The sequence below is a fragment of the Coturnix japonica genome, chromosome 4 (assembly GCF_054131305.1).
Source record: "Coturnix japonica strain WE chromosome 4, WE-NBRP24, whole genome shotgun sequence".
Classification (NCBI taxonomy): Eukaryota; Metazoa; Chordata; class Aves; order Galliformes; family Phasianidae; genus Coturnix; species Coturnix japonica.
This window is the reverse complement of record NC_140666.1, coordinates 16,280,923-16,300,668: the sequence shown is the minus strand read 5'-3', so window position 1 is coordinate 16,300,668 and position 19,746 is coordinate 16,280,923. Positions and strand designations below refer to the sequence as shown.

Here is a 19,746-nt window from a genome sequence, read left to right as displayed (position 1 = left end):
CCAGGAGATATAAGGGAAAAAAAGTACCCAGAACTGAATAAAATGATTGGACTGTAAGTCCCTTTTTTAAATCCTTACTGCTTGAAAATGACTCCTCTACTCACAAATGCGTGCACTCTATTGGAAATTACTAAGTTCAAGAAACTGGTGCCATGCATTTTCAGTAGGGATGAACAAGTATTACTCTGACTGAATTATGATGCATTAAGGTTAAGGGCAATATAATGCACAGTAAAATACAGTACTTAAAATGGATATAATGAGTCTGAAACAGAATATGCTTGGAAAAAAAATGTTTGAAGTATGAAAGAAAGCTTAGGAGACAAATAGCAAAACAAAAATGTTACAGAGTGTGAAGTTGGCATCAAGCAGTTAATGAAAACTAATGAGCATATAATCTAATTTCTCAGCTTTTTCATTTTCAATGAAGCACTGAAGAAAAAGAAACAAAAAGCATAGTCATTAAAGTGAGACAAATTAATTTTGGTAAGCTGTAAACTACAAAGGGTACATGTTATAGGTGAACTTGATTTGCCCCTTTTTCTTAAAAGACAAAAAAAAGGAAAGAAAATGCACTTGACATTGTAGGAAGGAGCTTCAAAAGAATGATAGAGTTTATTGCACTGATTTGGCATGTCTTAATATGTTTGTAAATGGTAAAGTAATCTGAGTTCACCCAGAGAGAAATATGCATGTATATGTGTACATCTGAGGGTTTGAGTGATCAGCAGGCTGCATTTATCATGATGCATTCTGGACACGGGATAGGTAGGAAGCAGAAAACTCAGTAGCGCCACCTCACCACAATAATTTTTCCTTCCTTGACCTTAAAATTTATAGACAGTCTTACAAATGAAAACTTGCAGGTACCAAACCAAAACAAATGTAAGAAGGCACAGCAAGACCAGAATCATAAGAGCTTTTATAATTGCAAATGCTTCTGCAATACCTTTTGAACAAAATGTATGCAAAGAGCATAATCAGAATTTGTAAAAGGTGGCAGTCCCTGAATGAGCTCTTTCACAGCAGGCTGTCCACGACCAGCAGCTCACTGCTTGGCATGAACACCAATGGCTCTGAGGAGTACTTCCACTCTACGAACCACGCAGAGCAAACTTTCCGCAAAATGGAAAATTATCTTCAGCAGAAACAGCTGTGTGATGTTCTTCTCATAGCTGGAGACCAGAAGATTCCAGCTCACAGGTACCTGCCCCACTTGGGTTTACATGGCTTCAAAGCCTGACATTTTCAAATGCTAGGGAAATGTATGCCTACCCTCCCTTGTAATAAATGATCAGTCATTACAGAAGTAGGTTACTAACTACCCTTTAACTTCACTACTCATTACTGTATGACTTAAATCACATGGTAAAGAGAATCCTTCTAACACACGCACCATTTACTAGATGGTATTATTGAATTTCTTGCTTACCATGAATATTATGAAATGATTTGCGGTCCTCCTAAAATGCTTCTATTTCAAGGTTGGTTCTCAGTGCAGTGTCTGATTATTTCGCTGCAATGTTCACTAATGATGTACGTGAAGCAAAACAAGAGGAGATCAAGATGGAGGGAGTAGACCCGGACGCGCTGAAGGCTCTTGTGCATTATGCCTACACAGGTAAGTCCTCCATAACCCACATCTACTATGTAGATGTATGTATATCTCCTGCTTTCTTTCTCTCAGAGTTCAGAATTTAACACTATTCTGTTGTACCTCAAAGGGTTGAACCAAATAGCCAAGAATAACTCAGAAAACTGTGAAATCCCTTTTAAGAGCTTTATACCAAGCAGGGTAAAGTGATGCAGAACATAACTGCTGTGTACTACATATATCATAGTCAGAAGTATCCAGATCATTCAAACCTGTGCAGCTGATTCTCGATGTTTGTATGTTCTGGTATTCAGCAAAATACTCAGGAAGATGGCAGCCACCCCAGCCAGAAAACTAAAACGTAAAGCTCCCTCCCCTTCCAAGCTCTCATAATTTAAAAAGGGGGTAGAATAATAACAGATTAAATTAAAACAAGGACTCCAATGTAATTAATAGAATAGTATTATCATAAACGTCAAAAACAGAAGACTTCTTTACTTGCTATGTCAGTTACTTCATAAACCCTGACTGTTGTGTGAAGAGACAAAAGTCAAGAAAGATAAGCCATCTGCAATACAGCTTGGAAACAGGAGTTTCTATACACAAAATAGACCCTTTATGTGCTTGTGGGTACAAATGAGGATAAATAAGGGCAGGAGGGAATGCTGCATAACATGCATAAGGCACTGAGTAAACATAAATTGCCCAAGGAAATGGATTAGAACGAATGCAAAGAAGTGAGGGGGTGGGCTGCTTATTATCTGCATGCACCTAAAAGTCACCCCATCTAATTAAATTTCATCTCTTTCAGTTTACCTGACTCAATTCCTTTTTTTCAGAACAGCACTTTAATGCTGGGTATCAGCTAGGGAATTGAAGTATCTACTGAGCATAAGAAAGGAAAATCTAATTAAATAAACACCTTCCAGCTTGTTTGTGAACATAAAAAAATCTCACATCATACAATCATTTCATAGATAAATGAGGAAATCAGGTTTCCTGCAAGCATCTACTGTTAGCATTTCCTAGCTATTGATACTGAAGTTCTTATGTGTAATAAAAATTTATGATACATTTTCAGAAATCCACATGTGAATTTTGGGAAAGGTTTTTGTCTAATCCCCTCTTTGTCTTTATCTCGTTTTCTTTTTTCAAGTAAAATCAGACCTGATGGTGTTAAAGTTCCAGTAAAATTGTTCCAGTAATTTTATTCAAAATCCACTATATCCTTTAAATCTCTTAAGATGTGTTTAAAGACTCCTTCAGCATAAAAGGAAAATGAACCTGTGAATTACAGGCCACTTTTCAATATTTTCTTTTGCAGGCACAGAAAAAGTAGGGAGTGGGAAGATTTCAAGTAAATAAAGTTACAAAGAAAATGACCGAAAACTTGTATTTTTTCCCTATATGCAAACTGCACAGGTATTCTAGAGTTAAAGGAAGACACTATAGAAAGTTTGCTAGCTGCAGCTTGTCTTCTCCAGCTATCCCAGGTCATTGAGGTATGCTGCAACTTCCTCATGAAGCAACTCCACCCTTCCAACTGCCTGGGGATCCGCTCCTTTGGAGATGCTCAGGGCTGCACAGAGCTCCTGAAGGTGGCACACACATACACTATGGTAAGTTAAAGAATCTACCTGTTTTACGATTAGAATATTGATGTCAAGTGTGAGCACTCTCCCAGAAAATACATGGGCTTTGGTGAAGCAGAGCAAGCTTTCTGAGCCTAATGCAGTGGCTGTGCTTTTCCTGCATTGGCACGGTCCCTAACCTGGGGACATCTCTGCCCAGCTCAGACTCCAAAGAGAAATTTCAGATCTGTGACTGTTACAGAAATATAAAAAGGAGAGAAGAGTGTGCATAGAAATCCAAATATTCAGTTATGTTTCCTATTTCAGAATATTGCCTTGGAGAAGGATATACTTACTGAACTTAAATTTGTATGATAGGCATGCATTTCTTCCAAATAAACAAATTTAAAAAAAAAAAAAACCAAAAAAAACCACAAAAAAACCACAGGGTCTAACAATGGACAACGTCAAGAGGAAAACAGTAATGGCCCATTCACATGTTCTTGATTCAACACCAAGAAAATTCCAAAGCTAATTTTAAGGTGATGCACATACACAACAAAATCCAGAATAAAGAATGTATGAGAAAGATTTGGAATGCTAAAAAGAAGCACATCTTTGACTGAAGCATAATCCTCCTCCGGCTGAAAGTGAGAAATGAATATTCAGCGTGGAAGCAGAGAAGCAAGATAGCTGGCTGTGAAACCAAATCAAGGGATAAATATTCAGGGCATCAAGATGTGCTACAGCATCTTTAAACACAAAAAGAATAGCAACTGCTACAGCTAAATGGATATAAAAAGAACTCCTTGTTAGGAGACACATGGCAGCTTTATGCTTGAAATATTAGCACAGTATGTCAAAACCAGTTTAGAGGCTTCATAATGCTAAGAGCATTCCAGGAAGAGACCGCACACGTCCACATGATGAAGTAAATGAGAGTGGCATGTGCAGATTGAGGGCACTGGTTGTGCTCCTTCCTGTCATACTAATGAATGGTTCCTTCAGCAGCAATCTAGACTTTTTTTATATTTTAAAGTTTGAAAAAGGGCACTGAAGCTAGAAGGATCACTCAAGCCCTACATAACAGCATTGTCCTTGCTGCTCCATACCATTATTTCCTCAGATAAAAACAGGAAATTCCCCCCTCTGCTACTTCTTATGTCCCACGAGTCCCAGCCACATGGGCCTCAACTTTAACTGCATTAAACTCACAGACCAGACTTCTGAGCTAATTTTCAAAGGACAGAGAACAGAGATTGTACCAATGTATGCACACAAACTGTTGTGGAAGAGGATAAATAAAACATTCTGTTTTGTGTCAGGCCAGCCTCAACCACTTGAAAATGTGTACCTTAGGGAAAAGACTATAAAGATGTACTGTAAATACAGAGATCATCCAAATGAACCAGAAACATTTAAACACTTACAGAAGATAAACTACAAACACCACATCCATTCAACAAAAACAGACACAAAGGAAGCTTTTCCCTTCATCTCCTTCAGCCATTGATGCAAAGTATTAACAGTTTCCTGCCTAGTATCTTTAAATGCAGATAGACCTTGTTCTGATAAACATCTTGTACTGTATTTGTAACTAAATGTGGACTGGCCTTCCTGTTTCTATTCGCTGAATGTCACAAAATATTAAAGCAGGATGTGCAGAGCACAGAAAAGTTAACATATCCTTTAATCACTAAGTGCTTCCATATTTACATACTGAGTTCTCTTGTAAAGAGTTGCAGAAAGCTAAGAGACTACTGAAAATAAATAATACAGATATCACTTACTAAAATTTCTTCATTTGTCCCATTTCTGGTTTCTATATAAGATACATTTCTTCCAGGTACATAAATGGAAGCTAGTATTTCAAATACAGACAAAATCCAACATGCGTTTCTCTGCACGTAACTTCAAAGAACAGCTAACAAAACATTTATCCGGAATTAGCACAAGCAAACATAAAATATTTCAGTATCAATTCTAGCATTGTTTTACTGGCCTGTACAATGTAATACAGAAAATAATTCTTTGAAAGGTTCAAACGATTTCATATTTGATGTCATGTCTGGAGTTGGTTGTTTTATTATAGCAGTATATTATGGTCTTAAACCACTTTCCTAAGATTTGCCCAGTTTTCAATTGCCATAAAGTACTATCAGGAAAGTGAGTATAATTTCCCTCCATTTTCTACTGCTCAGCACCAGATACAGTAAAGATCTGCAAATTTGAATAGAGTTTAAAGCTTGGAAATCCATTTGTAATGCAAGCTATACATTTAATTTGAATACCCACTAACCATTAATACGATACAACATGTGTCTTCAAATTGCATTTCTACTAAGCTGCAGTGTCAAGATCACACTGATGGTGAAAACTGCCAGTACCAGATCCTGCTAGGACATACCAACAGGAAGCCTGACAACTGCAGCTGTAAACATGGTAGTGGTGAAGTTGATCACCATTCCTCAGCCCTACAAGAGCAAGGCTTCAAAGAGAAACCAGTATCCCTGAAATGGTAGGAGGGGGCTCTGTGACACAGAATATGTATTATATTTCCCTACACCGTAGAAAAAAACAGAACTACAGTGTATACAAAGACTATATTACCTAAGGAAAGGTTAATTCAAGGTGTGAAAATCATGAGTGCATTGAAATCTATTTTTCCTTTTAGGAACATTTCACAGAAGTTATTAAAAACCAGGAATTTCTTTTGCTCCCTGCTAATGAGATTGCAAAACTCCTGTCTAGCGATGACATCAATGTTCCAGATGAGGAAGTTATATTCCAGGCACTAATGATGTGGGTGAGACATGATTTGCAAAACCGGCAACAAGACCTGGGGATGCTTCTGTCTTATATCAGGCTGCCTCTACTTCCCCCTCAGGTATGGAAGTGAAGAGCTAACAGGGCCCTTAACCATAAACTGTAATATTTGCCTCAAGCAACATTTAGACAGAAAGAAAATAAAACAACACCTGTAGAGAAGTGCTGTTTTTTGCTTCTGATTTGTTGTTTCCTGATAAGGAAGTTTTTTTTTCTGTTTTTGTTTGTCTGTTTGTTAACTCCATAATAGGTATGATTAGTATTTGTAAAAGTAGAAGAGAAAAGTAAATGTAATTACTGTGCTCACAATTACCTTTATAAACATATCAGTCTCACGGTATCTCAAAAGTACATTTCTTTCCCAGATAGTACTTTCTCCTATCTTTGTATCTTCATAGACTTTACTTACTGAAGTACATCCAACTTCTAATGATTTAGATACACATATGATCATCACTTTTCATTTCTTAGTTACTAGCCGATCTAGAAAATAGTCCAATGTTTGCAGACGACCTAGAATGCCAGAAACTTCTCATGGAGGCTATGAAGTACCATCTCCTACCAGAAAGACGGTCCATGATGCAGAGCCCAAGAACAAAGCCTAGGAAGTCTACAGTGGGTGCTCTTTATGCTGTAGGAGGTATGGATGCCACTAAAGGTAAGCTGAATTTTTTTTAGCTGTACTGATTAATTGTATTACAGACATCCAGAGAATATATGACAGTTATTGAAAAGTTTCTGTTAGAAAAACAGCAATTTAAGGATGGAAAAGGAGGGAAAGCATGTAGAAATCAATCCCGTATGTCAGATACTCTTCCTTCTTGCAAGAATCCTGTTTCTAAATAACATGCATACAGCCGTAAGTTCAGACAAGATTCAAATAGTGATCTTAGCATCCAAAATTTCATAAGAATTTGTGCAAAGTTTGACTTTGCAAACCAGAAAAAAAACTAACATTCAAAATATTTCAAGAAATATTTAATGTTATTTTAGAATCCTGCTGCTGTTTGTTGTTTTTGTTTGTTTGTTTGTTTGTTTGTTTTGTTGGGTTTTTTGTTTTGTTTTTTGTTTTTTTCAGGATCACATATAGAATGTTCTTCAGGTCTGTAGCTGAAAGCTAAATGTTACAGATAAATTCCAGGTTTTATGGTTTGATTTTCACAACGACAACCCTTCTACAGCTTTACAAATTACACTATTCCATTTAGTAGGAAGTATATTAAATTACTTTCTACAGGACTCCACTGCTTGGTGCCAAGGAACTGTAATTAGTTTAAAGTCTAGCGACTTGCTGAACAGCATTACTTTTAGCTGTGCGAATTCACTATTAATAGAATCACAGAGAAGTTAATCCATTTCATGGTTTGAAAAAAGTTGCTGATGACTAACGTTTCCTATGCAGTGCTACCTTACTACCCTCTGCAATCAATTTAAATGCAAACTGTGCATTCACTGTGATCATAACACGAAAAGAAAACATTCATTCTCAGGACAATTTAGATAAATGAAGTTAAGCCATAGGAACTAGTGAAGTTTAATTAGCAATAATTGTTATTTATGAATGACATAAAATAAGCAAGAACTCAAAATTACCTTTAAACTATTAAAAATGGGAACAAAATTTTATCATAGGGTTTTTTTGTCAGTAAAGATTATACAAAGAATGGGCTATTTCAGTCAACATCTTCATTTCCTGTTGGTGCCTCTTCTACTTATTACCTTGGAGTAGAGCCAGCTGTTTGAACTTTTGCCTTTTGATGGTTGGAAGAACAGCGCTTCCTCTCCTCCCTGCTATCTTCTATGACTCTGACTCATACCTTCAGCCTGAGCTGGACTCTAAGATAAAGGAAACAGAACCTAAGAGACTAAGAGGCACTGGAAGAACATCTCTGAAAAGGGAAGAACTGAACCTCTGGCTAAAATGTGCTTTCTGTGATAAAGAACACAAGAACTCTCAGGGATTGCCAGGTTTGGCTTTGTGCTTATCTCAGGTGGTATATGAAGTCAAATCTCAACTTCAAATGATCAAGAGAAGATCAAAGAGCCACTTTTGGATGGGTATTTAAAAAAAAATGTGAATGTGCTTAAACTACATTAACTTTTGAAACCTACTTTCAAGCCTCTGTAAAAATTTCAGCCTACAGGGTACGAACACACTGTACACCTTAATATATTTTTCCCATTTTTTTTTCTTTTTTTTTCCTTTTTTTTTTTTTCTCAGTATGTGAGATACTTCTTTTGAAGCTAAGAACTTTGGGGCACTCACATATTAGCATAAAATAAATGAGACAGAATCAAAGCAGAGAAGAGCAAACAGAGAGTTTGCTCTGTGAGTTGCTCAGAATTAAATTTCTGTTATAGCAGATGGATCAAGCAGCTTCTTCCCCAATCTATGTATCTGGAAAGGCATGTAGAGGGAAACAAGCAAAAATATCACATACATAAACACTTTTTTCACTATATTTGTTGAGTATATCAGCTGAATTACAGCAGATTTTACTAAGGAAAACATCTCTAGAGGAAACTATCTTTCTTTTCTGCATTATTGCATGCTTGTTTTGCAGTCACAAACCATTCAACCACAAATTGCCTATTGTTATCCTTAAAATATGAGTTCTCTTGTTACAAATCTCAGTCAAGGAGCAGACAGGAAATCAGCTCTGTTTTTCTCATCTGGTTGCCTTCAGCTGAGCTGAAGTTGAGTTCCACAGCATGCTGCATGTGCAACTGGCAATTGCCTCTTCCTGCCTCAGCAGCAGCTCAGCCGCTTCCCCCAGTGCTAAATCAGCTCTCACGGGGGCAATTACAGCAGCTGAGTGTGACTGACGGAGCCAGCAGACGGAAAAGTGTCAGTTTTGAATGGCGGGGAGTTGGGGCCTTATGAATAGTTTCAGCAAAACCATGACCAGAAGTTCAGTGACCTGAAAAAACTGAAAATGCAGCTTACATGTTATGGCAGACGAGTAGTTATTGCAAGGCTGCTTAGGTGAACCTCAGAGAAGCTGCCTATGGAAGCCAAATAGGCACACACACTTCAGCCTTCTGCCTGCCTACACTGCACAAAGGAAACTGAGGCAGGCAGATTCACAGATATACTTTCAGTTTTAGGAAGCACTACTAAGTTAGGCAAAAAAAGTTGTTACCAAGTATATAGTTGTGAGATACCATCCTCAGAAAGAACTAAGAACAAATAAACCCACTACCCTCATACTACTTAACTGGGTGACAAATCTAACTTATCTACAAGTGCTCTGTGCTAAAAAATCAGCTTTAATTCCACACCTTCCTATTAATGGCTTATTCCCATCTGTTTGATAATCATGAATGCAATTAATACAGCTGTCACACTGTGTTCACTCTTGCAAATGAAGCTCTGAGGAAGATGTAGGAAAGGTCAAAATACAGAATTTCAGTATTTACAATGTAATAATGGATCAAAATGGATCAAATACTGACTGATGAATAGTGATCAGTTCAAGGCTGTCTCATATTTTATCATACTACTATCTTTTATAGGCACCACTACAATTGAAAAGTATGACCTTAGGACTAATAGCTGGATACAAATTGGTACCATGAATGGCAGACGATTACAGTTTGGAGTTGCAGTAATTGACAACAAACTCTACATTGTGGGAGGAAGAGATGGTCTGAAAACCTCCAATATTGTTGAATGTTTCAACCCTATCACCAAAGTCTGGACTATAATGCCTCCTATGTCAACACATAGACATGGCCTAGGTAAGAGGTGCTGCTTCTTTACAAATAGTTGAAATCACAAGCAGATTCACTCTGACAGCTTTTTTAAGCTTTTATTAAAATGCAGCAATATTTGCAGAAGATATTTTTCAAAGACAACTTTGCCTGTTGACATAATTTTATGAAAGTGATATCTAGTATTTGTCTAAATCATAGTGGCCTTCCAGGGTTAATTTTGCATTTATAAAATTCCAGAATATAAGCAATAGGGACAAGTATCAATTCTTCATCCAATTTAGCCATCAAGGTGTACGTTTTCAATAGAGAAAAAACCTGAGTTTCAGATTCTGAAAATAATGACTTAAGCTCATGGGTACACCTCTAAAATCAAATCAAAGAGTTACTCATGTTGAAGAAAACATCGCTGGTACAAAATTAGTACAACTTCACTGCTATTAATGTTGAAATTACAAGTTTTAGAGAGCACAACTATAGTCTGACATATATGTCCTTTAATGCCCAGCAATCCTAATATTCACGGTGAATTAACAAAACAAATGTGAAATCCAGAGTGTAATTCTGGAACAATAACAGATAAGTTCATTGTTGAGGAGACTATGGGAGGGAATATGGCTCCTGAAAAACAAGTAACAGTAAGAAGGACATTAAGGCAAAACAGAATGAATTTTTAGACCTGAAAAGATAGATTTAGAAAACTTTTAAGCAGCCAAATTCCAACATGCTGCCTTACCTAACAGGGAGCAAAGATCAGTGTCATGAGCAGCTCCACAAAGGGAGGGGCACCTCTTTCTGAGGATGGTAAATAACACAGGATGTGTGCACAGAGAGCTTTGAATAGACAGCCAAGTTTACTCTCCTGTGCCTCAAGGGCACCACAGACAAGCCAGCTCTTATTTCCACTCAACAGGCACCAGAACATTACAGTACAGTAATGGCATCAAGGCCAGCCAGCTGCCATCTACTTTGGCTTCATGCTGGTGGGACTACAGAGCTTCAGCTGACTCAGAAGAAGGGACAGGTAGTTGGTTGCTCTGGACAATTTTTTCACTGTCTAGCCCAATCTTTATTCTTTTTTTTTTTTTTTTTAAAGAATAGCATTGTTTCTCATGTAGGAGTGGCAGATTTGATTTAGAATAAGGTCTGCAGAACTGGGAGAAAAATTCCAAGAAAACATCAAAACTAACAGCTTTCTTCTGATCTTTAAGCAAAAGATAATGCTTATTCTGAAAGATACTGTGTACAACATATTTTGTTTATCTTTGTTTATTCTTCTTAATGACAAGGAAGCTTTTAGATAGCTTAATACCACTGAAATTGCTTATCTGTATACAGGCAATTAAAGTGAGAAGTTAATACTTCATTACTCACTGAAATTATTAGATACAGTAATCTGTCCCTAATTCTATTCTTTAAGGAGTAGCAATGCTGGAAGGACCAATGTATGCTGTTGGTGGTCATGATGGGTGGAGTTACCTGAACACCGTAGAAAGATGGGACCCTCAAGCCCGGCAATGGAATTACGTTGCTAGCATGTCCACCCCCCGAAGCACTGTAGGGGTTGCAGCATTAAATAGCAAGTATGACAACAGGAAAAACTCCCTTTGCTTTTTCATTTACTTCCTTCTTTTGAAATGCAGTTTCTTATAATTTCTTTTCAATCTTATAGTAATTAATAAGAAAACAAGAGAAAACAAAGAAAAAATATAATGCACAAAAATAAGAAAGAAAAGCTTTTCCTCTAATATGTATGAAACTGTTTTCTAACTTGCTGACATGTTCTAAACATTTTTAAACTTAAGGCAATTTGAAAACCAGAATTTTACCTGTAACTTATGGAAAGTATTGATCAAATACCTCAAAAAAAAAAAATCCAAATTTATGTTTGCATTTTGATATCAGTATATCTAAGGAAGCACCATTCGAAATAACTTTCCCCTCTTTAGGAAAGTCATCTGGTGCTAGAGATAGGAAAGCCTGGAAGAAAACCTCAGGTTACACTGGAAAGCGTAGCTTGAACAGATACTCCCTCTTATTGCAATCTGAGATAGAAAGCCTCTTAGCGCAGAGTCTGGAGGGGCTCAGAACAGTTGTATGCAGAAATTTGTGTTTATCCTGAAACCTTATCATTGGCTTTCCTGTCCACTTACGAAATTACAGTGATTTGTGATATAGAGGATATAGAGTAGAAATAAAGACATCAGATATTTGCAAACATAAATCTTCTTCATATACAAAAAAACAAGGTTTTGCAGTAGAACATGACATGATTTTAAGCATTTATGCAAAAAATCTGAGAGGAGTAGAACTGTCTGACCAAGTGCCTGCTGTATCCCAGAGGAAATACTCTAAACATAAGTTTCACTAGAAATTCCTGTGGGTGCCTTTCACAGGGATGTGCAGGAAGCTACTTCATCAGAGAGGAAATCCAGCCTGATCTGACTGTTCTCAATCACTCCCAATACACCCTGTCTCCTGCTTGGCTTAAATCACGTCTTTTAGCTCGGTGATGTAATCACTGGCATACCAGGGCAAGCCAAACTCAAACGTCCTTCATTCAGTGCTACTGCTGCAGTCTAGCTGAGCAAAATGCTTCTCCTCTTTCTGTTTCCCTAAAGCATGGTGTTTTTGTTTTTTTCTATTTGATCTCACTAGAAAACACATAGTTTCAGTGGGGCAACATTTCTGACCAATAATGTCTACTGAAAACATCAGTCAATAAAGGAATACGTGATTTCTCCTCAGGGAACGAGACAAGAGTTTTTTAAGATCTTTAGATGATCCCTGGTACTCTAGGGAGAAAGAAAATCTGTTTGCAAAGTCAGTGATTTCCTCTCTCTGTGAAAGCTGTGTAAACAAGTAGACTGTATCTAAGAGTAAAGTATGAAAAGATAACAAATCCCATTCTCAAGCTTTTTATGGGCCAAGCAACAAACTGCACAACAGGATTCAAGCCTGTGGTTCAACTCACAAACATCAGAAGACAGAGCTACAATTTTTGTATTGTTCTAGATGTCAAGATTGTGCATTTTTAAATCATACATCAGAGCAGTCTAAAACTTATCCCAGTCACTGGAAAAGACAAGCCCATCTTAAGCAAAATTCAACTAACTGGATTTGGGTGACTCATTCTGGACAAGCTGAGGTACTCCCTAGGTCTCTAATTAGTTGCACTAAAAAACCCTCTATTTCATAGCAGTAAGCAATGGCCAAAGTGGGAAAAGGACCTGAGCAGCTGGCACAGTCAGTATCTAAACACACCTGTTACACCCACTGTGTAAACTATCATAGTCTAGCAGCACCAAAACTAATTTGAAATACAAAAGAAATTCAGACTTTGTAAAATCGATTGACAAAGAGACACAAAGTTCTTAATAAGGATTTCCACTATTCCCCTCTACATGTTGTGATACATTGTTTCAACATCATCTGGTTTGAGTCTCCAGTAGCTTGCTAGGTGCCTTTAATGCAGAAGAGACAAGGAGACATATGCGTAAGGTAAATTCTGTCCTGAACATTTTCTTAAATACAAACACTGAGGAAAATATACTTAATATAACTGTGGTCAGAGAGTAAATATTAGGTATACTGGGAACTTTAAAGTTGTCTAAATAAAGTTAATAAAATATTCTTATTAGAAGGACTGAAACTGTCTTTATGTGGGTAATTATCCCAGACTATATGCAGTCGGTGGACGAGATGGGAGCTCCTGCTTAAAATCAATGGAATGTTTTGATCCACATACGAACAAGTGGAGCCTCTGTGCTTCGATGTCAAAAAGAAGAGGTGGTGTTGGTGTTGCAACATACAATGGGTTTTTATATGCTGTGGGAGGACATGATGCACCTGCTTCCAACCACTGTTCTCGACTGTCTGACTGTGTAGAAAGGTAAGAACATTTTTCTTTTTTAAACACTTTGGGTAATATATAATTTCAGCAATGAAAATCTCTTCAGAATTGGAACGTTACCTTTGTATAGCACGTTATGCTTTTTAGAATGATATTTTTGAGCATGAGAACTGATTTGCAGTGATTTTGTGCTAAGGAAACAACTGCCACATGAAAATTTCTCCTTCAGATGTTCTCACATCTGTTGGAACTGACTGAGGGTGAGTTAAGACAACTCAAACAGTAAGATGAACTCAACATGGGAATTTGTATTTCTCAGGTGCCAAAATCCAGCTTTGGGATGCATCTCTCATATACCATAGGAACAAAATACTTAGGGTCTCTTCCTCCAAGTTTCGCTGGTGTTGACCGACATGATAAAAACTATATGAGACACAAACTTTGCTTAAGATTATGAGTTATGCGATTAACTTAAGTTTGTGAGATTAATCGATTTTGTGGTGAAGTCTTCTGGAAACATCAATTATGATAAGAAACAGAAAACAAAAATCATTACGGGGAAAAAATGCGCTGAAATTAACTTTTCTGATTCAATTGCTGCCTTGGGATCATTCCCTCAGGCTTCATCTATGTGCAAAACACAGTGATTGTTAATCAGACAGAAATGTATGCTTTACATTTAAGTGAAAATAAGGGTTTGAAGATCCCTCTAGTGGCCAAATAAAGAATTTAATCCTATTCCTTGTGATTCCCTATCCTATTTCATAACATAAGCTAAACTCCAATACAGGGGAAAAGACGTAAGTGCCAGCTCTTAAAATCTGAACTATCAATGTCTTTCTGCAACGTATTTTTCTAATTTTGATCATAAAACATTTCAGGTATGACCCTAAAACAGATACTTGGACAACAGTGGCTCCGTTGAGTGTACCTCGGGATGCAGTTGGAATTTGTCCTCTGGGGGACAGACTATACGCTGTTGGTGGCTATGATGGCCACACATATCTGGATACTGTGGAGTCCTATGATGCTCAAAATAACGAGTGGACAGAGGTAACTAAAAATAGCAAGACCTACCTGAACAGCAAAAGCGAAAACGACTACATTGCAAAATGGTTTTGTGAAAAGTGATATATGTTAAGGTGAAATAATGCTAATTAAGAAGTGTTTATTTAACTAAGAGTGCTTCTTTACCAAGCACTATTAGAGCTTCAACACCTTTGTCAGCATTGCCCTCTACTGGAGGCACTTCCAACATTTAACTTAATTAACTCTGAGACCATAAGAAAGCATTAAAATTGTCAAGATTATTTTGTAGCTACAGAGTCCATGGTTTTGGATAAAAGGATATGCAAGTTTTTTACAATAACTAAAAAGCAACATCATTAACCTACACCCCAACAGTCCTCAGCAGCCTCAAAACACTTGTTTTCAAAAACCTCAGACTGTTTTCACAGTTCTTGTTAAATCTATTTTTTTTTTAGTGGTACATTAGCGTGAATAAACAAACTGCTTTCCTTTATACCAACAAATAACTTATCCGGTCCTGCCCATAAAAGTCTACTAAAAGTGTTTTGTCCTTTTTCACTTTTCTTTTGTTTTAAGGAAGTTCCTGTCAATATTGGAAGGGCTGGAGCGTGCGTTGTTGTTGTGAAGTTGCCATGATGTCTATACCCACTGCAAAACCAATCTGTGAGCGGAGTTCATGAAAACTGAGTCGGGAAGAAAAAAAAAACGTTTCTAGAAGGCAGTACAGCCTATTAACATCACAACAGCCCTTCATCATAGAGAATAATTATCTTGGGGCCATTACGATATTAGAGCACAAGACCCAAATCTTCCTGCACTGCAAAAACCAGATGATTTTGAAAAAGTGAATTATTTTTAAATGCCTAACATGTAAAAATTAGATGATACATTTAAATGGTTCGGGTTTGTTACAGAAATCTATCTCTTATTTATAAATTGCAGTAGTAAGGTGGTAAATGGATGTATAAGATTTCATAAACCTTTTCCTTTTTAATGTTAGCAGTAATGCTCATGTTTATAAAAAGAGATTTTGTATTTTAAGTAAAGGAAAATGAATAAAAGAGAAATACCTCTGAAGGAAAACTGTACAGAAGGAAATAATGGACCTCAAATGTACTTGGCAACAGAATATTCTCTGTGGAAAAGAACTTAATTTCCAGATTCAGAAGTTAGATTACTAAATTAATTTTAAAATAAAGATGTACTAAATCAAAGAGAAGCACAGAATATCTTTGCTATTAGTAGTAAATAGTAAAGAGAAAAAATACCCATTTTAGCAGTATATTCAACTGAATTGTACAAGAACTAGCAGGGCTAAAATATCTTTGTTTTCTTAAGTACGTGCCAAAAGAAAAAACTCATTTGCCAAATCAACACTAATATAATTTCCAATCATTTTCACAGTGCATCTGTATGTGGTATTTTAATTCCAATCAGTGTGTTGGGTTATCAGTGGATTTGTCCTTGCCCACTAACTTTCTTTATTATGTTAAACTTACTTGGCTATTCTTGGAATAATCACCATGCACTAAACTAAACATATATATATATATATATATATATATATATACATCATGTAATTGCATTAATTGAATATAAGTTACAAAATGAAACTTTTATATCATATTGATATGACGATCTTTGATCTCAGCTGAAGACTACCAGCTTTGCCATGTACAGTAGAAAACCACATGCACTCACATGCACTGTGCAACAGTCTACACCTCTAATATAAGCATGTCCATGTTTTGAGATGATAAATGAATATTCTACACGCAAGAGGTTTTCTTTTCTGTGCCAATTTTAAATGTTTTGATTTTTTTCCCCCTGTAATTTCATTTTTTATCACTTCAAATGCTGTAACTGTATTTTAGAAGAAGAATGTATGTAAAATATTCTCTGTTGTAAAGCACACTATTTGGGCAGTATCTGTTTTAGTGTTTGTTATATTGTTTTGTCAGTATTAGAAAATTCAGAACAGACATGAAATCTCCCTGAAGACATAACTACGTGACCAACTTTCCTGATGGAATGTCTTTTCAGAATTGAGCAATATGGTATTTTAACAAATATATAGTATTTATCATATCAAACCCTTCTAAAGAGGAAATCTCAAAAGCATATTTATAGAAAGACAAAAACATTTTTAACTTTAAATATTAATTAAAATTATGTTTATATGAAGCATGCTACATCTAAATAAACTTATCTTTCTCTGCTAAGGAAATTTTATGATGTTTTAACAACTTTGCCTTTTTATCTTACGTCTCAAGAATAGTAAACAGAAGTATCATTTCTTATGGTCTAAACAAACATGATTCTGCTTAATTCTCCTCACTGCATCTGCTCCACAGAAATTACCTTCAGTTTCACAAGATTTAATTGCTATAAGTCTGGGGGCTTTTGTTGATTGCTGCTCATTTTGATGAGACTTTCAAAGGCCAACTAGTCCAACTGCCCTGCTATAAACAGAGACATCTACAGCTCGATCATGTTGCTCAGAGCCTGGTCCAACCACGATTTTTATTTAAACAATGTACTTCTATGCGCACTTGAGCAACTGGTCGTTATGTTGCACACAGGCTCGAGACCATGCTTGGAGCTGCTGATGTGAAAATTCAGTTGAACTTTCTAAGAAAAACTAAAAACACAACACACTTGAATCTTGAATTATTTGTAGTATAGCCAATTTTATGAGAAATAATGATGAGGATTATCATGACCTTAAAACTGCAATTGGTAGAAAACAAAAATAAACTTTGAAGACATCTTTGAACACTGAATTTTCCAGAGAAAACAGTTCACCAGCACTTTTGGTACTAAAGTTTGCTTTCCTCCATGGTTATTTGTACAGCAGTGGAAAGTCATGAGAAAGGAAGCTAGCAGCTAGCAAAAGGAAATTGGAAACCTAACAGGAAGACAAAGAAAAACAAATAAATTTGGAGACATCTAGACATTATTAGGTGAGAGAAAACATAAGAGATGAGGTGTCATCCCTGCATGTTTCCTCTGCTTCTCCAAACATGAGGATCTGTGACACTTTTGTTAGCATCTTTGCTTACAGTTACCCTGAGAGCTACAGTCACAGCTTCCCATAGGGAGATTTCATTTCATTGATTAGAATTAATTTCTGAAGGGATTAAACTTAACTTTTGTAATAGCTACTGTGAATTTGGTATTTCTAATTGGTTGTATGCTAATGCCTACGCAGGCAGTATTTGAGCCCCACCTCTTACTTCCCTATCTCATCTTACAGGAGAGAAGAAAAGAGAAGAATTTTAATGGAACAGAGCACCTTTCACTGTCTTTCCCTTTAAAAAGATGAAGTACTGCTTTTTTCACAGTAAAGCTATATTCTTTTTAAGATCTCTAGTGACTTCACCCCTTCCCAAAGGAAGCTAACAACAGAATGCTATGTTGAACTTTTCCCTCTTTTCAGCACAACTCCACAGCGTTGTTCACACACAGTCATTAAACATTATTCACCTTCCTCATAGCCATAACCCTCAAGGCCCTCTTTTTCTCCATCACATTTCTACATAAGAGAAAGGAATGAAAAAAAAAATCATCCTCCTGTACATTAACAGTTATGTTTATGGAGCGTACAGAGGAGGACTGTGCTAAGTTCACAACATCAACATTTGCATGAGCCAGCTTTATAAGACTAAGAAGGAAAAATACCTAAGCAGTAACTGGAGGATAACTCAGAGAATTGTTCAGAAATGATCTACTGAGTGTGACATTTTAAGCACAGAAGTTTTTCTTTTAATAATAGAAAAGCCACACATGAAAACATGCCTGCACTTATTTCAGCAAGATGTCTAAACAACGTACTTTCCACTTCCCTTCCATTCCAGCAAGGAAATGAATCTGTTGTGGTCAAACTCACTGTCCAAAAATGTATCAGCTTAAAGGAAGTGTTAGGAAAATTAAGTTTAGCCCCAAATTTTTCTTCATCCTGAAAATCACAAAAGTTGCAGGATAGGATATGGAGACTAGGATGATTTCTGAAAAGACTGTGTGAGATTGAATAGAAAATCAAGTTATCAACTGCGTAAGGATTCTGGCTTTCAAGGAAGATTTCTTCATCTTACATTTGCTCTTGTTCAGCCCTTCTTCTGGCTGTAATTAGGCACCATTCCCTGATCTATTGGAGAGGCAATCTCTCAAAACCATAAAAAACAGACCAGGTTAGGAAATTTCTGGTGCTTAGACCGACTGAAATGCCTTTGCTGAGGGAGGCCAGGGGAGGGGGACAGGCTGCAAATGGATCCAGCAACGCTGGTGGGCAGAGGCGGCTTGCAGATTTTTCAAAGAGCACAGCTGTACCCACTGAAGAACATGTCCTCCAGCCTGTGTCCCAGTGTAAATATATTTCCTTCCTTGTTAGATGTAGGTATAAAAAACACACAGGAAATTAAACAAGCAAACAAACCAACCAGCTCGGGTAGCTGGATGGAATATCAAAGTGCCTTTGAATTGCCAGTGATGTTCTGTCACCCTATTATTTTATCTTTTCTTCCATATATAAATCCAGCAATTTTCTGGAGCAAGAGACTGTCCCTTTCCCTAAATAAACCTCACAACAGAAATGGAATAATTTCCAGTAATTTACAAAAAGTAGTAAAAAACACAATTCCATCTAACTTTAACTGCAGTTATCTTGGATTGAAAACTTTTATCCTCCCTTTGAGAACAAAGCACCCATCCAAACAACTGCATGAGTGATATATACAAATATTATCAAAACAACACACTGAGGGTTTTGGTCTCTAACCAAGTTTTCTCCTCTATTCTGAAAATTTACCTTTCTTCTGAACTTTACAATTCCCTATCTGCATTGTTTGCAGTTATGATGTACTTGAAACTGTCTAAGGTAATTTCCTTTTACATTTTCTTGTTTTGGTCCCTTCATGGGCACTTGTAAAAGTGCTCCCCTTTGGCCACATCATTTTTAACCTTTAAAGCATCATAAGCATATCTCTCTATTCAATCACAAAACAGATTATTACAAAAGCATTGCAATACCCCAGTGGTGTACTGGCAAATACGCAGCCAGGAAAACATTCTGCAATGCAGAAAATATAAAGAAAAATATCACAGGCAAAAACACAAACAAACCAAACCAACCCCACAAATTTTCATTTCTGCATAAAACA

The 19,746-nt window shown here is 36.7% G+C and overlaps 2 protein-coding genes across 13 annotated transcripts in view; one reads left to right on the top strand and one right to left on the bottom strand.

The window, feature by feature from the left end:
- Positions 1-16,817, top strand: part of KLHL4 (kelch like family member 4) — a 32,756-nt gene extending 15,939 nt beyond the window's left edge. The window contains exons 2-11 of one of the 8 annotated variants that reach the window (XM_085544586.1): positions 1,030-1,203; positions 1,485-1,621; positions 3,017-3,213; positions 5,840-6,052; positions 6,463-6,631; positions 9,508-9,732; positions 11,126-11,288; positions 13,385-13,597; positions 14,440-14,611; positions 15,164-16,817. In XM_085544586.1, coding sequence (XP_085400712.1) covers positions 1,030-1,203; positions 1,485-1,621; positions 3,017-3,213; positions 5,840-6,052; positions 6,463-6,631; positions 9,508-9,732; positions 11,126-11,288; positions 13,385-13,597; positions 14,440-14,611; positions 15,164-15,223 — 1,723 coding nt within the window. In that variant the 3' untranslated portion in view covers positions 15,224-16,817. Of the gene's footprint in view, positions 1-1,026; positions 1,204-1,484; positions 1,622-3,016; positions 3,214-5,839; positions 6,053-6,462; positions 6,650-9,507; positions 9,733-11,125; positions 11,289-13,384; positions 13,598-14,439; positions 14,612-15,163 lie in introns of all 8 variants that reach the window. The other 7 variants (XM_085544585.1, XM_015860386.3, XM_015860385.3 and 4 more) reach the window with 7 other exon arrangements.
- LOC107312724 (uncharacterized) overlaps positions 1-19,746 on the bottom strand; it is a 397,430-nt gene that overhangs the window by 187,851 nt on the left and 189,833 nt on the right. The window lies entirely within an intron of this gene.